The sequence below is a fragment of the Spermophilus citellus genome, assembly GCF_964194105.1.
Source record: "Spermophilus citellus genome assembly, chromosome: 15".
NCBI classification, from domain to species: Eukaryota; Metazoa; Chordata; class Mammalia; order Rodentia; family Sciuridae; genus Spermophilus; species Spermophilus citellus.
Window position 1 is genome coordinate 61,979,166 of NC_138195.1, and position 17,017 is coordinate 61,996,182.

The following is a 17,017-nucleotide window of genomic DNA, read 5'->3' on the forward strand; positions in this document are numbered from 1 at the left end:
TTACCCCTGAATGTAATCTGTCTCCTTTCTCTTGTAGCTTTTAATATTTTCTCTTTGTTCTGTATATTGGATATCTTCATAACAATGTGTCTTGGCGTTGGTCTACTGTGATTTTGTGTGCTCGGTGTCCTGTATGCATCTTCAATTTGTATATCTGTTTCCTTTTTTATTTCTGGAAAGTTTTCTGTAATTATTTCATTCAGCAGGTTACTCATTCCCTTGGTTTGAATCTCTGTACCTTCTTCTATCTCGATGACTCGTAAGTTTGGTTTTTTTATGTTATCCCATAACTCTTGGATGTTTTTCTCGTGATTTTTTATCAGCCTTCCTGAGTTGGCTAGACTCTTGTCAAGATGATATATTTTGTCTTCATTATCTGACATTGTGGCTTCTACTTGCTCCACTCTGTTAGTGATACTCTCAATTGAGTTTTTAATTTGGTTTATCATTTCCTTCATTTCTAGAATTATTGTTTGATTATTTTTTATAATCTCTATCTCCTGATAAAGATGCTTAACTTCTTCTTTTATCTGTTTATGTAATTCATTCTCAATGTGTTCTTTCGCTGCTTGAATTTGCTGTCTTGTATCTTCTTTAAAAATGTTCCATTCCATCTGTCTAAGGTGTTCCTTGAGTTCTTTATATGACCATTTTTCTGATGACTCTAGGTCCTCCTGAATATTTAGGCTGTCCTGCATTGTTTGTACTCCTTTTCTTCCTTGCTTTTTGAAGCTGCTCATGTTACTTCTTGTTCTGTTTGACTGCTGAGTTACTGTTTACTCCTATAAATTTATTTGATGCTTGGGAGGAAAGGTATTAGAAGGGAAGGGAAGAAGTCACTAAAGAGAATGAGAGTAAGCAGGTAGAATTCAAGGAAGGGTGGATAAGATAATTGAAAGGAAATGAAAAGACAATAGAAGAAAAAAATAGGAAATAAAAAAAGAAAAAAAATTTTTTTAAATAATAAAAAAATTAAAATTAAAATTAGAAGAAAAAAATTTTTTTAAAAATTGTAAAAAAATTTAAAAAATAACAAGAAAGAAAAATGAAAATGAAAGAAAAAACCCAAATCAAAAAAAAAAGAGGAAAAAAAAAAGTAATAAATGCAGTCTTAGAGTTTGATTAACTTCTCTTCCAGTAAGTGTCGCTGTGCCCACCAGGCCAAGTTTCTCCTGTCAATACGTGGGAACCAATCACTGTGCAGCAGCTCCTCCTCCCAGACTGGGCGAGTCTCCAATCCTGAGTGCCTAGGGCCTCCTCTTGTGTCTAGTCACTTCCCCACTTTTCCTCTAGCCAGGCCCCTCTCACCGGTGACGCTCACCACAATAGTGGCTACACGCCAGGTCTGCTGCTCCCGGGAGCCCTGTTTTCATGAATGACTGGGCACACTCTCCCAGTTTGCCATTCCCTCAGACCCTAAGTTTGTAGAGCTTGGGGCTGAGAATCCTCAGTGAATTTTACTTGCCCTCCGGTAGCCACGCCCCCGGTAGCTGGTGCAAGAGACCTCAGTTGTCAGCACTGTGGGAGCGGTAGCCGGGAGTTCCGCACCGCGGGTCCCGCGCCACATCTGATTCCCTCGGTCTGGCTATCGCGCTCACGGGAGAGCTGGGGGGGGCCCTTAAGGTTTCCCCGATGTGTGGAGAGGGAAGGCTAGGGAATTACACACTTGTAGCCACAGGTTTCAATGAAGTTATCTCCTCCGCCGCAGTCTGGTGACGTCAGTTCTCTGCCATGGTGGTATCTCTTGCAAATGGCGACAGTTCATTTCCCTTTGCCGGGTGACCAATGCAACGGGTGGGTCCTTACTGTCTCTCCCAAGCCCTGTTTCAAACCTGTGGCCACTACCTATGAAGGCTCAGTTGGCATTTACCTCCGTAGGAACAGAAGGGCCGACCAGTTGTTTCAGCCGGATGGATTAGTGCTGAGTCACAGCTGTTTATCTGCGGGAAGCAGGCGAACGGGAGCTTGAATTCAGCCGATTCGGGCTCAGTGTGTGTTCTGAGAGGCCCAGACTGTTCGTCCCAGATCCACGTCAGTTCAGCATTGCCTAGTGATCCTGAGCAAACAGAATTTAGATTGTTTACGACTCCCTATGCCCGCACAGCTGAAGAGGTCAGAGACTTGATCTCTCCGTGCCCGCCGCCATGTTGGAATCCTCTATCCTAATCCAGCCACAAATCTTTTTATGTCAAGATTTCCTCTCCAGCAGTAGAGAGGAAAAGGTTCTCCTACTGAATACTCAATCTACTTAGAGTCTCTTATTTCCTCTAATCCTGCTGTTGCCATCTGTGCTAGGTATCCAGAAACAATCTACTGTCCCCTAATCATGTGGCCATTTGAAAATGCCATTCTTCATATTGGTGACTGAAGTTGTGGAAAACAATATATTACTAGTTTCCAATCAAAGTCAGACTTTGAAAACAGTGAGCCGGCAAAATTTGGCTGGTATTCTTACACCCTTATACATAGTTGTATTATGATCTTCACATTTTTAGATAAACCATCAGCCTGCACCACAGTCCTTATTCTTACATTGGCTTCAAGTGTTTTACTTCATATTTCTAAGCAACCAACTAAAATTGGCAACAGTGTATTAAAAGAAAGGGAAAATGATTACTGCTTATCAATTTAGCACATAGCGTTCCCAAGTATGGACTGAATGAAACCTAAATGACAGGTTTTCACTGATAAATATGTTTTTGCTTTATTCAGTATATTACAATATCCTATATTATAGACAATGTTGCATATGACAGAACAAAGACTTGCTTGTTCTATTTATGGTATTAGTTTGAGATTTAATTAATCTCCTTAACCATAGTTATTGATTTTTCTCTTTTGAATTAGATTTTAATAAACCATCTGTGAGAATAGGCAGAAAAGTCTGTCTCTGGAAACAATGCCTTGATATTCAGGGACATGAGAGCAGCTGTGTGCTGTTATTTTTCCTTTCTTAATAGCTGAATGTCACATCCTGTAGTTTGGCTTTCATTCACTAATGTGAGCAAAGTATTTGGCCTTTCCTTGTGACTCAAGTTTCATTAACATAGTATGTTAACATTCTAAATTATTCTTCAGTCCAAGTTACCTTTTGCACCAAAAATAGATCCCATCTAGGTCTCTGGTCCTAACCTCACAAAATAATTCTCCAGATCTTGGCATTATTCTTTCTCTTATATAAGAATTTCCCCATTCAGACTCTGCCAAAATCCTCTTCTCTTACTAACTCAGATTTCACTCTTCTTCTACTTCAACATGGTATTAATAAAAATGTGTGGGTATAAAAATGTGTATATGTGCTCAGTGAGTTAATAAGTTAATTTATATTTGAATAAGTCTGTATCTAATAGTGGGTGTTTATAGCTAGGTTGGGAAAGGTATGTGGGAAGGGATAGGAAAGAGGAAGGAAAAACTGTAGAGGAGCCATAGAGTTAACAATGACAAGACTGGTGTTAAAGAGTGGAAAACAACTATCCCTTTATTTCTTTCCTGCTAAAATACCCTTTTCTTTCCTATTAATAAAATTTCTATATATAATCCATGAGATAACATTTGTGGATAAATTCAACTGTATTCAATTTATGCTTATAATATAAATTCTAATATTTTCATATTTAGTAAAGGACATAAAATCAATTATAAAGCATAATTAAGACCTGTTGTAAAACATAATCAGCTACTGAGGAAGCTTAGACAGGAAAATGGCTAATTCAAGGCCATCCTTTAATTTTCTCAAAATTAAATGAAAAGGGTTGGTGATATAAATCAATGGTAGTGTGCTTGCTTAGCATGTGCAAAGCCCTGGGTTTAATCTCCAGCATCAAATTAATTAATTAATTAATTAATTAAAACATAATTAAGGAAATTTAATAATCTATTCTGTATTGTTGGCATCATTGTCCTCTCATCTAAAACTATTGAACAGTGTTTCTCACACTAGTCTCCAGATTTACCAGGAAGAGCATCACCTGGGAGCATGTTATAAATCAAATTCTTATGCCCCACCCCAGACCTACTTAACCACAAACTCTGGAGAGGTCCTAGTAATCTTTGTTTTAACAAGCTTTCTGGACAATTCTGAGATACAGTAAAGTTTGAAAACCATTTCTGTTGTATATGAAAAATTGGCATCTCTAAACTATCTTCTGATATAAAAGTTAGCCTTAAAACATACCCAAACACTATTTTTTTTGCCTATTAAAGTTGATGATAAATCTAAAATAGACACTCTAAATGGGAAGGAGAGGACGGAAGAAAGGAAGACCTTATAGCTATGTTACTGTGCTGTGATTATTGATACAGCTGTACTAGCTTAGTTAAAAATATATCCTGATTATGTTAGAGTAGAATTAAGTTCTATAAATGTGCATTTCATTATTGTAGAATTTCAACTCTGTAAAATATTGATCTGTTCTATTGATTTAGAAGTATTGAGAAAATACAATAAAACAAAGTAAAAAACTTAGTGGATAGACTCAACAGCAGAGTGGAGAGGACAGAATTGGAAGATAGAAGACTAGAAATTAGCAAATATTAAAGAGTAGAAAGAAAGTAGACTAAGAAAAAAAATGAAGAGAGTCTCAGGGACCTGTGGTAATATAACAAAAAATGTTACATTCCTATCATTAGAGTACCAGAAATAGAGGAAAAAGAGAATAGGGCTGAAAAGATAGAATGACTAAAAACTTCATACATTTGGCCATGGGCAGAATGTGAGATAAGAACCCACCTTTATTTTGTTTCCTTAATGTTTTCCATATTTTGGGGTTCTTTTTTTCTTTTTTTTTCAGTAATGTGCCATATATTTAATATATTGAAGTTTCATGTATGTCTGGATATGACTCTTGAGTTCTTTGTTCCATTAGTTGATGTATCTGAGCCTGCATTGGTCAAACGCAGTCTGAGTAAACTTCAAAAGTTTGGATATCTGGTGGAACAAGATCCCCTCTCTCTTTTTTTCCCTCTTCCTTTTATTTTTCCTTTTTTTTAGAAACAACATGGGTTATTCTTGCTCCTTTTGTCGTCCATATAACTTTTAGAATCAGTTTATCAAGTTATAAAATAGATTGTGATTTTTATTGAATTGCATAGAATCTGTAATTGCAAGGAAAAGTGACTTCTTTATGATAGTATTTCTAGCCATTTACTTAGGTCTTTAATCTTTCAACACAATTTCATTTTGTTTCTAGAGAGCTTACGTTTTTTAAAAAATTATTGATTTTAGTTATATATAACACCAGGATGCATCCTGACATTATCACAAAAGTTTGGAATACAACCTGCTCCAATTCAGCCTCCAGCACTTCCCTGCCAACTCTTACTCCCCTCCTCCCTTCTTTCCATCAGTCAGTATCTCTCTCTCTCTCTTTCTCTGTATCTCTATCTCTGTGAATATACCCAATGCTAGTCCCCACTGTGCCACATCCGTACATGTACATACAAAAGTTTGGTCAGATTTATTCCACGTTCTTCCCTTTTCCCCTCCCTTCTTCCTCCTCAATTCCCTTCATCTACTATACTGATCTTTCATCTATTTAGATGAAATTCCTCTCCCCTTTTTTCCTTTCTCTCTTTATTTATTTTACCCCTCATCCCTTATTTTGGGTCAGCTTCCACAAATCAGAGAAAACATTCAACCTTTGACTTTTTGGAACTGGCTTATTTCACTTAGCATGATAGTCTCTAGTTCTGTCCATTTACTGACAAATGCCATATGTCGTTCTTTATGGCTGAGTAATACTCCATTCATTAGTACTTAGTACAAAGAGCTCAGAATTATGCCCCTGAATTTACATTTTTTTATTTTAAATTATGCTTTCTACTTGTTTGTTGTGGTATTTAGAAGTGCAATTGATTTTTGTGGATTTTTTTTTAAATCTCCCTACTTTGCTACTTCAAATTATGTGTCTGTAGATTCTTTTGGATTTGCCTGTCTATAACAGATCATTTGCAAGTGACAGTGTTATTTCCTCTTTTCTAATCCTGTGTCTCTAATATATATTTTATGTGCAAACTGGGATCTCCTGAGCAGTATTGAATGAAAGTGCTGATTGTATGCTTTTTCTTTTTTTTTTTTTTTTAATACTGGAGATTGAACCCAGGGACAATTAAACCTAAGTCATATCCCAAGTCCTTTTTATTTTTTATTTCGAGATAGGGTCTCGTTAAATTGCTGAGGCTGGCCTTTAACTTGCTACCCCCTGAGTTGCTAGGATTAAAGGTGTGTGCCATGAGGCCTAGCATTATTTATTTATTTTCTTTGTCTTGTTTAAAAGGGAATGATTATAATATTTTCTCATTAATTATGATGATTTTCTGAGGCTAATTTTGTAACTTTCAAATAGAAGAGTTTTAAAAACAAAATTTCACAAAATAGAGTAGTTTGTGGTTTATTTTCTCAATTGAAATGCCAAGAAACTAGAATTAATAAAATAAATTTGAGGATAGTGGTTTTAAAATGTTTTAATAGATTCTTAATCTAAGGTTAAATAAATTAAACCTGAAGTTTTCAGAAATAACAGCTGTAAGAATGCTGCCTCATAATTTATGGAATAAAGCTATACTTAAATCATAGCCTTTAATGTTTTCAGTATGAAATAAAGGAAGGAAAATTCATGAAATAAATAACTTCCTGTGTTGGGTTGCTTCATTTAAAATCATAGGCATCATTTACATCAAAATTAGCTGATAAAATGTCCTCATACACCCTAAAAGATAAGAAGGACAATCACCAAAACTCTTTAAGTTTTCCATGTGTTATCATCTGGGCAGGAGGCATCAGAAGAAAGCACAAGGGCTGTGTGTTGGTGGACCTTAAAACAGGATAGCTTTAGAATAAATGAAAGACATCCACTGGGAAATTCAGGAGAATGATTTGAGAACAAAGGCTGAAATCAGACATCATTTTGTCAAGAGCAGGAGAATGCAGAAGTCTCATGCTGAGGTCTAAAGGAAGCAGTGAAACCCTTGATAATTCTCCAGACTAACTAGTGCTTTCTTCCAGTTAGTGTCCCATACAGAGCTTAGAATAAATTTTGAGCAGCACAAGGACAATGGAGTTTAAAGAAAGAAGATACCTGAATGAAAGTGGAAGGAGGGACATAGGGTATGGAAATCTCAGAAAGCAAAGCCATTATATATTTGAATTCTATATTTTTTTTAAAAAGGTAAACCTGGTTCTTAAAGTTTGGAAATAATGTTTACAAATAAAAATTAATGAAAGGATCATGATCAAATTATATAATTTTGAATTACAAAAATTTTATTATGATAAAGAGAATAAGGAACTAAGTTAACAGCCATTCAGACAGTAAAAGCACACGGAAATACATGCCACAAAAATGGAAGAAAAATCCTATTTCAAAATCCACCAAAATACATTAAGAATATGATATAACGCTTGAAAGAATAACATAAATCAGAATTTTAAAAAATTAAGAGATAAGGGGAGAGATTAAAAGAAAGAATTAGAAATATTTTTTTTTAATTAGAAATAAACCAAAAGGTATAGAAAAACAGCTGGGAATGATTTAGCTCAGTGGTTCTGCAAGGAGCACTTTCCTAGCATGCCTTATAATTACTCATTAAGCCATACATTTGTTATTGAGATTTTTTTTCCTCTGTATTTGTTTTATTTTACAATTAATAGGTTATGAAATGTAAGGAAAGGGCAAACAACACATTGTCAAATATTTCCAAAAAATGTTTAAAAATGTCATGCTAATTGATAAGAAAATGCTAATGCTCCAACAAAGAATTGCAGAGGACATATATTAAAAAGCCTATAAACATTAAATGTTGAGCCTCACTAATGTATTCCTTAAAAGACAACTTTTAGGTGAGGAAGGAGAAAGGGAAAAGCTTTATATTAAATATATACCTCAAAGTAAGGTATGGCCTCGTAGCTATTGTGAAAGAGGGTGGGGATAAGCCCATGTACACTTCACTTAATAAGTACACTTCACTTTGATAGGTTTTTCTGTTACATTATCCCAAAATAGTTTGCTTTCTGTTCATGTTGAATTAGCCTGGGATTTTTTAATGGAAAGATTTTGTAACTAATAATATTGAATGCTTTCTTATACTTCACAGTGAGAGACCTACCACCAATTTGCCTTGATGTTAGACAAAAGCAGCGTATCCCTATAGATACATTACCATCTGAAATGAAGGCCCCAGTCCTTACAGAACCTATCCTTCCTACCCAGCCCAAAACTATGAAAGACTTTCAGTAAGTTTTAATTCACTCTTACATATAGACGTATTGTCATCTGCATGTCAGGACTTTATTTAACTTCTTTGTGTGAAAAATTAGTTGAACTTGTGCATCATTATGAGTTATTAGCCAAGAAAGAAGACACAGAAGACTAGATGTCTCAAGTGGAAGGTGAAAACCAATGTATGAATAACAGGATAACAGGTTACGGTTAAATATGTTGTAGCAAAAGAAAGGAAACACTTAAGAAAGAGAATAGGAATCAAAATAGGCAAAATAAATAAATGTGATGTTAAACTAATAAAATGTTATCATTAAAAAAAATAATTCAGCTACTATGCAAAGTGTTATAAAATATGTCACTATTCAGAAAACCAAAATGCATAATTTGAAAAACTTGATGGGAATGAGAAAGCAGAGACACAGAGTGTAAACAAAACCTCCATAAGTTTTATTATGAAGGAGAGGAAAGAGAGTAACTAATTAAAGGGTCATGTCAAGAATAAACTATTTTTTAAATTAGATGAATGTGAAACTTAACAAACTATGTTAACTAACTGGAACAGATTTTAAAATTCTATTTCAGTGTTTTAAATTGCATGTTTGGTGACATACATTTGTAAAAAGGAATTCTGTGACTATCTGAATAATATTTCTATCTATGTGTGATTAATATGTGTTTTCATTTTAGGGAAGATGTGGAAAAAGCTAAGCCATCAGGAGATTGGAAAACAGTACATGATTTTTATCTCACAACATTTGATTCTTTTCCTGGATTAAATGCTATATTTAAGGTAATAATACATATAACACATTTTTAATTCACTATTAATTTTGAATTTTCCCAAAAAGATATGGCAGAATTACCTCATTTTCTACCCAATATTGATTTAAACAACTTTATAGCAAGCATATATATGTATTGATTTTTAAATTATATGTATTACATTTTTATTTGTACTAGTGTTAAAGTTTGACCCAGTTCTTTGATTTTCAAAAAAAGAAAGTTATTGAAACAGTTCTTAGGTATTCGTTTTTTATTTTGCCCTAATAGTTCCTTTTTATCATCAGACCACAAAATAGAAAACTTCAAAGAAAAGTATGGTGCAAATATTACCAAGAGAGGTTCTTAATGTGTTATATAAACTTAATTCTTTAATTGAATTTGCAGAAAGATGCTGCTGCCTCATTTAATACCATTGAAGACTCTGGGATTAATGCTAAATTTGTGAATGCTGTATATGATGCTTTACTTAATACTGTGAGTATTATTTATGGGAACATTTAAATAATATAATTCTATGTCTCTTCTGTAGTTCAAGTAAAGCCACATAAACATTGGAAAAATCATCTTGTAGAATGATTACATAGAAACTCTGATATAATTTTATAGTAAATATACTTGGAATTCTCAGAAATTTTAGGTTATTTTATTCTCTTATTTTTCTAATTAACTAAGAACTAAATAAAATACTTTTACATGCAGTCTTTGTTTAGAAAGGCTTGTGAATAGCATGCTTCACTGATTCAGGAAAAGAAGGTAAGTAAGTTATTTGATTGTATTGAAATTGTACTGTTAGATCAGTGTTTCTCAAACTTTAGCATGCATGTATCAGTCATAAAAGTGCTTTCTATAATACAGAGTTTCAGACTCTGTAGGTCCTGGATAGAACACAAGAATTTTCATTTGTAACATGTTCCTAGGGTATATTGGTACTCCTGATTCAGGGATGACATTTTGAGAATCCCAAAGCTGTAGTATGTGAAAAATTGATATCCTTTCAGTCCATCAGCATGATATATCCCTCCAGTTACGTTCAATTACTCTCTAACTAGAGTTTTGAATTTTCTTCTGGGTAGAGATTTACACATTTCTTGTTACGTTTATTTCTAGGTACTTGATTTTTTGATGCTACTATACTTTCAATTTTTAGCTGTAACTAATATATGGCAATACTTTTATGTATTTATCTGGTTACCTTGCTAAATTCACTCATTAATTCTAATAGTACATCAGTAAATTTACTTTGATTTTCTATGTACACAGTCATATCATTTGTGGAGAAATACAAATTTTTATGTCTTTTCAGTTCTTATATCTTGAATGGATGTTGTACATATTTGCCTTATTGCACTGATTAATATCTCTTTTCTAATCCCTTACAAAAGAATTAATAGCAGACTTATTTGTCTACTCCCAATCTGAGTACCTCATTGTTAAATATATGAAATGTGTACTTAACATTTTTTGTCACCAAAGCAGTAGAATAACTTTACATATTCGTCAAATTCAATAAAAATTTTGCAAAACCTTTATCAAGTATTAGCAATATTATGTAAAAATTAGAATTTTTATATCCTGATGAGGTGAATATAAATTGGTACAATCACTTTTGAAAAACTACTTTGTATTATATACAATCACTAAACATATGCATGCACTGTGACCCAGTAGTTCTACCCCTGTGTACACTTCTATGACATATTTTGACTTGGAATGATATTAATGTTTTCTGTACACTAAAAAAAAATAAATATATAGACATTGGGGGGAAACCTTCTAATATGAGATATAAACAAAAATTTAAAAATATATTTCAAATAAGTAAACCTAACTATACTTTGAGTACTATACCATATATTTTTTAAAAACTCAGCAAGATAACTTTTAAGCACAGTACTTTAAACTATAGATCTTAAATTTAAAGACACCAAAAAAGCTCAAAATTGTAAACTAATCTTCAGCTTTTCTTGTTCATTTGTTTGTTTCCTCACTGGTATGGGTTAACTTTCTGTGTATTATTGAACTAAACAAATAAGTAAACATTTAAGATGCTGACTGTTGTGTTTCTCACTTTTAGAGAAAGGAGATACAAATGTGGAAATCTGGCATGGAAGAATGCTAAAAATAACTATGGTTGTTGAATTGAAATTGGAGATATCATGATGACCTTGTGGTTTTTAGTAGATTTAAATGCACACACACACACACACACACACACACACACACACACACACACACATTTAAATATATTAAAATTTAATAGCCCTATGTACTGAAAAGGCCTAGGAACAATAACACCCCACTAGCAGTGAGCACTTCAGCATATATATCTTTACATGTAAATACCATTCCCACTGAAAGGAATTAGAGTTCACTAGAGAAATAGCTAATTTCATGACTAATGCAAGAAAGCACAGATGAACCTATAGCATCTGGTTTCTCATCATTAATTATGATGTTAGCTGTAGGTTTCTTATAAATTCTACTTATCAAATTGAGAAAAATCTTTATTCCTAATTTGCTGATAGTTTTATCATGAATGAGTGTTGGATTTTTGTAAAGTAATTCATTTGTATGGTTTTAATCATACGTTTTTTTCTTCAGTTTGTTGATAAAATGAATTAAATAAATTGATTCTTAAGTTTTAAACCTGCCCTGCATCCCTGGAATAAATACTGCATGGTAGTGGTGAATAATTCTTCTTTTTATACAGTTTTGATTCAGTTTGCTAATATTTTGCAAAGTGTTTTGCATCTATGTTCATGAGAGATGGCCCATAATTTTTCTTTTTTGTGATATCTTTCTCTGATGTAAGTATTAGAGTATTACTGTCCTCATAGAATCAGGAAGTATTCTCTCTGCTGATATTTTCGGGGAGAAATTGTGAAGAATTGATATCATCTCTTCCTTAAATGTTTGATAGAATTTACCAATAAAACCATATGGGTCTGGTGCTTTCTGTTTTTGAAGTTTGTCAATTATTCATTCTGTTAGACCTACTAGGTATGGGCCTATTCAGATGGTTGGTTTCTCCTGGTGTGAATTTTGGTTTATGTGTCTTTCAAGAACACATCTAGGTTTTCAAATTTATAGGCATGGACTTACTCATAATAGTCTTTTATTATCCTTTTAAAGTTCTTGTGATCAGAAATAATGATCCTTTTTTTTCATTTCAGTTAAAAGTAATTAAGGTGTTCTCTCTTCCTTTCTTGATTTGTTTGGCCAGAAGTTTATCAATTTTACTGAGGCCTTTTTGGGGAGGAACGGGGGGGGGGGGAATCTAAATTTTTTTGTTTGTTTTTTAATTTATTGGTTCATTTTAGTTACATATGACAGCAAAATCCATTTTGACACAATTATACAAACATGGAATATATCTTGTTCTAGTTAAGAGTCCCATTCTTATGGATGTACATGATAGTGGAATTCACTATGTTGTTTTCATATATGAACATGGAGAAATGTGTCAGATTCATTCCACTGCCTTTTCTTTGCCTATCCCCCCTCCCTTCCCTTCATTCCCTGTTACTGAAGTCTTTTTAAATAAACATCTAAATATTTGATTTTGCTGCATTTTGAATTTTGATTTTCCCTTATAGTTCCATTTTCAATTTGATTGATTTCTGCTTTTATTATGTCTTTTCTTCTATTTACTTTGAATTTATTTTGTTCTTTTTAGTTTTAGATCTTACTTTTCTTCTAATATGTCCAGTCTATACCTTTCCTTTTGAGAACTCTTTTTGCTATATCCCACTAATTTTAATAATGTTTGTATTTTTTTTACAAAGGTAAACATAAACTTACCATATGATCCAGCAGTTGTGCTTCTAGGTATTTAGAGTTGAGAACTTATGTTCACCAAAAAAACTACATGCAAATGTTTATAGCAGCTTTATTCATAATTGTCAAATTTAGAAGCAACCAAAATGTCAGGTGGGTAAGTGGATAAGCACATTGTGGTACATTTATATTATGAAATACTGTTCAACAGTATAAAAAATAAGCCACCAAGCTGCAAAAAGACACATAGAAACCTTAAATACATATTGCTAAGTGAAAGAAGCTGGTCTTTACTACACACTAAATGATTCCAATGGAAGAGACAGGAGTTTGATGCAGAAAGAGGAAAGGAGGGATGAGTGGTAAAACTATTCTATATGGTACTATAATGACAGATAACATGACATTAGGCATTTGTCAAAATCCATAGAATAATCACTACAAAAAGTGAACCCACATGTAAACTATTGATCTTAGTTAATAATAATGTATTAAATATTGGTTCATTAATTATTACAAATGTTCCACACTAATGCACAATACTAAGGAGAACTATGTAAAGGATTGGGGAGGGTATGTATGATAACTACTTTCTGCACAACTTTTCTGTAAACCTAAGACTGCTCTTAAAAAAAAAATTCTATTACAAATAAAGAAAATAATGTGAGCATGTCACAGAGCCAGCTTGCCCCAAAGGCCAAATCTGAGACAATGGCTATTAAAATTATAATAATGAATTAAACCACTGGGTGAAATAAGAATCTTTCAGTCTATACTGATAATAAATGATAGATAGATGATGTAGATAGATAAATGTAGAATAAAGGAAATAAATGTGAAATAATAAATGTAAAAATGATAATAAAGTTTAAAAACTAAGATTTGCAACCATTTTAGTAAGAATTTATTCAGTTATTATCTTAACCAGTTAATTAAATCACCAAACTGACAATTGGCATCAAGTGCTTCCCTACGTAATACACTTAGATGCAACATTTATAAGTCGTCTTGCCAAAAATGTACTCATGCTAAAAATAACAGAAAAATCCCAAGTTTGGAGATAGTCAGCAAAACAAATGACATAAACTCTTAAAATGTCAGCATCTTGAAAGACGAAAAACAAACAAATAAAAAAACATACAAATACACACACACACACACACACAAACACACACACACGCTCAGTAGCAGGTTTGAAATATAGTTCTCTTGGTGAATAGGGAGGTAAATGAACTAGGGAAATGTATGAATGTTAGTAGTATTGAGTGTCTTTTTTAGATTCATGATCATAAACTTTGTGCAATCAAGACATTTGTTTGATCTTTATTCTACAACCTTCTATTGCTCAGGCAGACACTAAATAAGTGGTTGAGCAGGAGTAGTGTTTGCCTTCTGGGTATGAAGTATCACTGTTAGCAGAGGAAAAGAAAGGAATGATACTTTAAACACACAAATACACACAGAGTAAGAGACCAGGTGAATGTTGACAAATGTGTCTTAGAAGTCATGGTTGTGGTTTTTAAATAAATCCATAATAAGTGCTCATGGGTGCTTTTTTGTCTTTTTCATATAATAACATAACTCACAAATAAATTTTTTTCTGATTATTTGAAGCTTTTAATTTTTTATTTTATTATTTATTATAAACTGAAGTACCATCTAGATGTATTTCATTTTCATTCTTATTTAAGAAGCTTGTAAATAAGATTTTTAAAAATTATTTGAACTACTAAATTATAAAGAAATGTTATACTTTTTACAACTATATTGCAAGGAATCAATAATGAAAAAAATTAGCTTACATTTTTAATTAAACATAATTTGGTTGCACTTAATGAATTGTGAGTTTAACTATTAATTGTAACTGGTTAGGACTAAATATATTTGAAATGTATACAATCATTTTAAATTGGCAGACTCACTACTGTTGGGCTTGTGTTCATGATTTTAAGGTTAAAAGTCAGGGAAAGTGAAATTGTTTTTCAGTTATGTAGAACAATAGTTCTACATACATATTATTGATCATCAAAGGACCACCATATATATTTGTGCAGATTTACATTATACATCAAATGTATATACATTATACATCTCATTGTAATTTTATGTCATTGGTGCTCCCTAGAGTTTTTACATGCAAAATGAGTCTACCTTTTCATCCTCAGTCATCAATTCTGAATTTAGTTATTGAAATATATCTGTAAATAAAATTAACATATAAAAGTCACCTAAATAGCTAATACTAATTACTATACCTTATAATTTTCTTTTGCCTACAGCCTCAAGATATTCAGAAGACAGTATTAAAGGGAATCATTAACAGCCTATTACGAGAATGGAAAGGGTAATTATAACTAATATTTAATAAGAATAGATGATTAATTTACACATCTTATATAGTTTATGTGAATGTATTTCACTCTCAGGAAATACTTTTGAGTTATAATTATAACATGGATGAGAAAGGAATTAAAAGCCATTTTCAACAAAACTGACATAAGATATATGAAGTCTCAGGAGGATCTGTACATAGACAGGAATGAAGAAAATCTGTGATTCTTTTAAAATTGCGTATAAAATTTTGTGTACAGATATATTTAGTTTGCAAACAATGGATGGGTACTACTCAGTAACCTAAGTGAAATAATATGCACATTATATTTAACCTTGGGCTTCCTGATAGCCAGAGAAAACTTGAGAAAATCAGTTGCTGGCCTCAGAAAGAAGAAATTCTTGTTACTTCTCAGTTAACTATCTCAGGACTGAAAAGATGAGGCTAAACTGGGAGCCAGCTATTTTGAGTATTTTAATAAAAATATCAAAAACATTGTAAGGAATCAAACCTACTCATACTACTTGTTGCATGTGCCTGATAATTCATGTGGGTATGAATGACATTGCCAGACATATAAAGTCCTAGGTAGACCAGGCAATGACTTGGAATTAAAGGTGATAGATTAGAAATAGATTGAGTGGATGAGAAAGAAGCACTCATCAACCTTGAGAATAACAAATGCTTTAGTATCTGAGTTTTTTCATCCAGGATCCCATGAAGGATCTTGAATTGCATCTGGTTGTCATATAGGTTAAATATATTTAATTCAAAGTTACTTCTGGTTATCTGTGTGAGTATCAAATATGTCTTGAGCAATTGAGTAACACTAGCTTACGGAATAACAAAAGTTGTCAGTGAAATCTGTTGCTGTGAAAATTCAGATTAACATAGAAAAACAATTTAAATTACTCTCTTTTCAGAGATATCCAAAATACGATTCTTTTGATTAAAATATTCTAGGTGCATTCAGAGTATGATTTGATTTGCAGACATTTCTGTCACTTCAGAAATGAACCTATAAACACAGACATATATTCTTTAATGAATAACTAATAAGTAAAGATTATCCCTTATTAAAACAAAAACATAAGAATGTAAAATTGAAGCTTATTATTAGATACTTAACTATTTCCAGAGATAGTCATGATTTTTTTATTTTTTTTAAAGAGAGAGAGAATTTTTTTAATATTTATTTTTTAGTTTTCGGCGGAGACAACATCTTTGTTTGTATGTGGTGCTGAGGATCGAACCCGGGCCGCACGCATGCCAGGAGAGCGCACTACCACTTGAGCCACATCCCCAGCCCAGTCATGATTTTTTAATCTTACAAAATATTATTGCTGTCTTAGTTAACTTAGTCTTTAGATATCTTCAGAACCAGCCTAGGATAGACATAGAGTAATTTGTATTCCAGCATATTAGAGATATGTTCCTGTCAGTAATAATAATGTTATGTTCACTTAAGGTTTTTGTTTTGTTTTTTGCTTTTCTCAATTCTTACAGGAATATTTATTGGTCACTTTTAGTTAGATACCATAAGATTAAAACATTCATTATAATCAATTATGTTTGTTTCTGTTTCAGCCCACGAACAAAAGATGATCTTAGAGCATATTTCATCCTTTTACAGGTAAGAGAGAAGGAATTTAGTGAAAATTGTCTAATTCAGATCTCAATATGTACATATGTAAGTGAAATTATATCAAATGGTAAGTATCATTTTGGTCAATGTTATTGATACTTTTTAGAGTTATAATGACTTGTAACCAATGCTGTAACAAACAAACATTCAGAAGCTAAATTATGGAGGATTAAAATTTTAATAAAGTTCTCGCCTTAGCTGCCATAGTATTCGGACAGTCCAATGGCAGTGCTTCTTCCTTCTCCTTTCAAATCATCTTTC

At 32.6% G+C, this 17,017-nt stretch overlaps 1 protein-coding gene across 3 annotated transcripts in view; it reads left to right on the forward strand.

The window, feature by feature from the left end:
• The window catches only part of HECTD2 (HECT domain E3 ubiquitin protein ligase 2), a 71,520-nt gene that overhangs the window by 27,350 nt on the left and 27,153 nt on the right, over nt 1-17,017 (forward strand). For all 3 annotated transcript variants that reach the window (XM_081267935.1, XM_081267933.1, XM_081267934.1), the window contains exons 3-7: nt 8,092-8,230; nt 8,907-9,009; nt 9,387-9,476; nt 15,059-15,123; nt 16,699-16,744. In XM_081267935.1, coding sequence (XP_081124061.1) covers nt 8,092-8,230; nt 8,907-9,009; nt 9,387-9,476; nt 15,059-15,123; nt 16,699-16,744 — 443 coding nt within the window. The remainder of the gene's footprint in view (nt 1-8,091; nt 8,231-8,906; nt 9,010-9,386; nt 9,477-15,058; nt 15,124-16,698; nt 16,745-17,017) is intronic.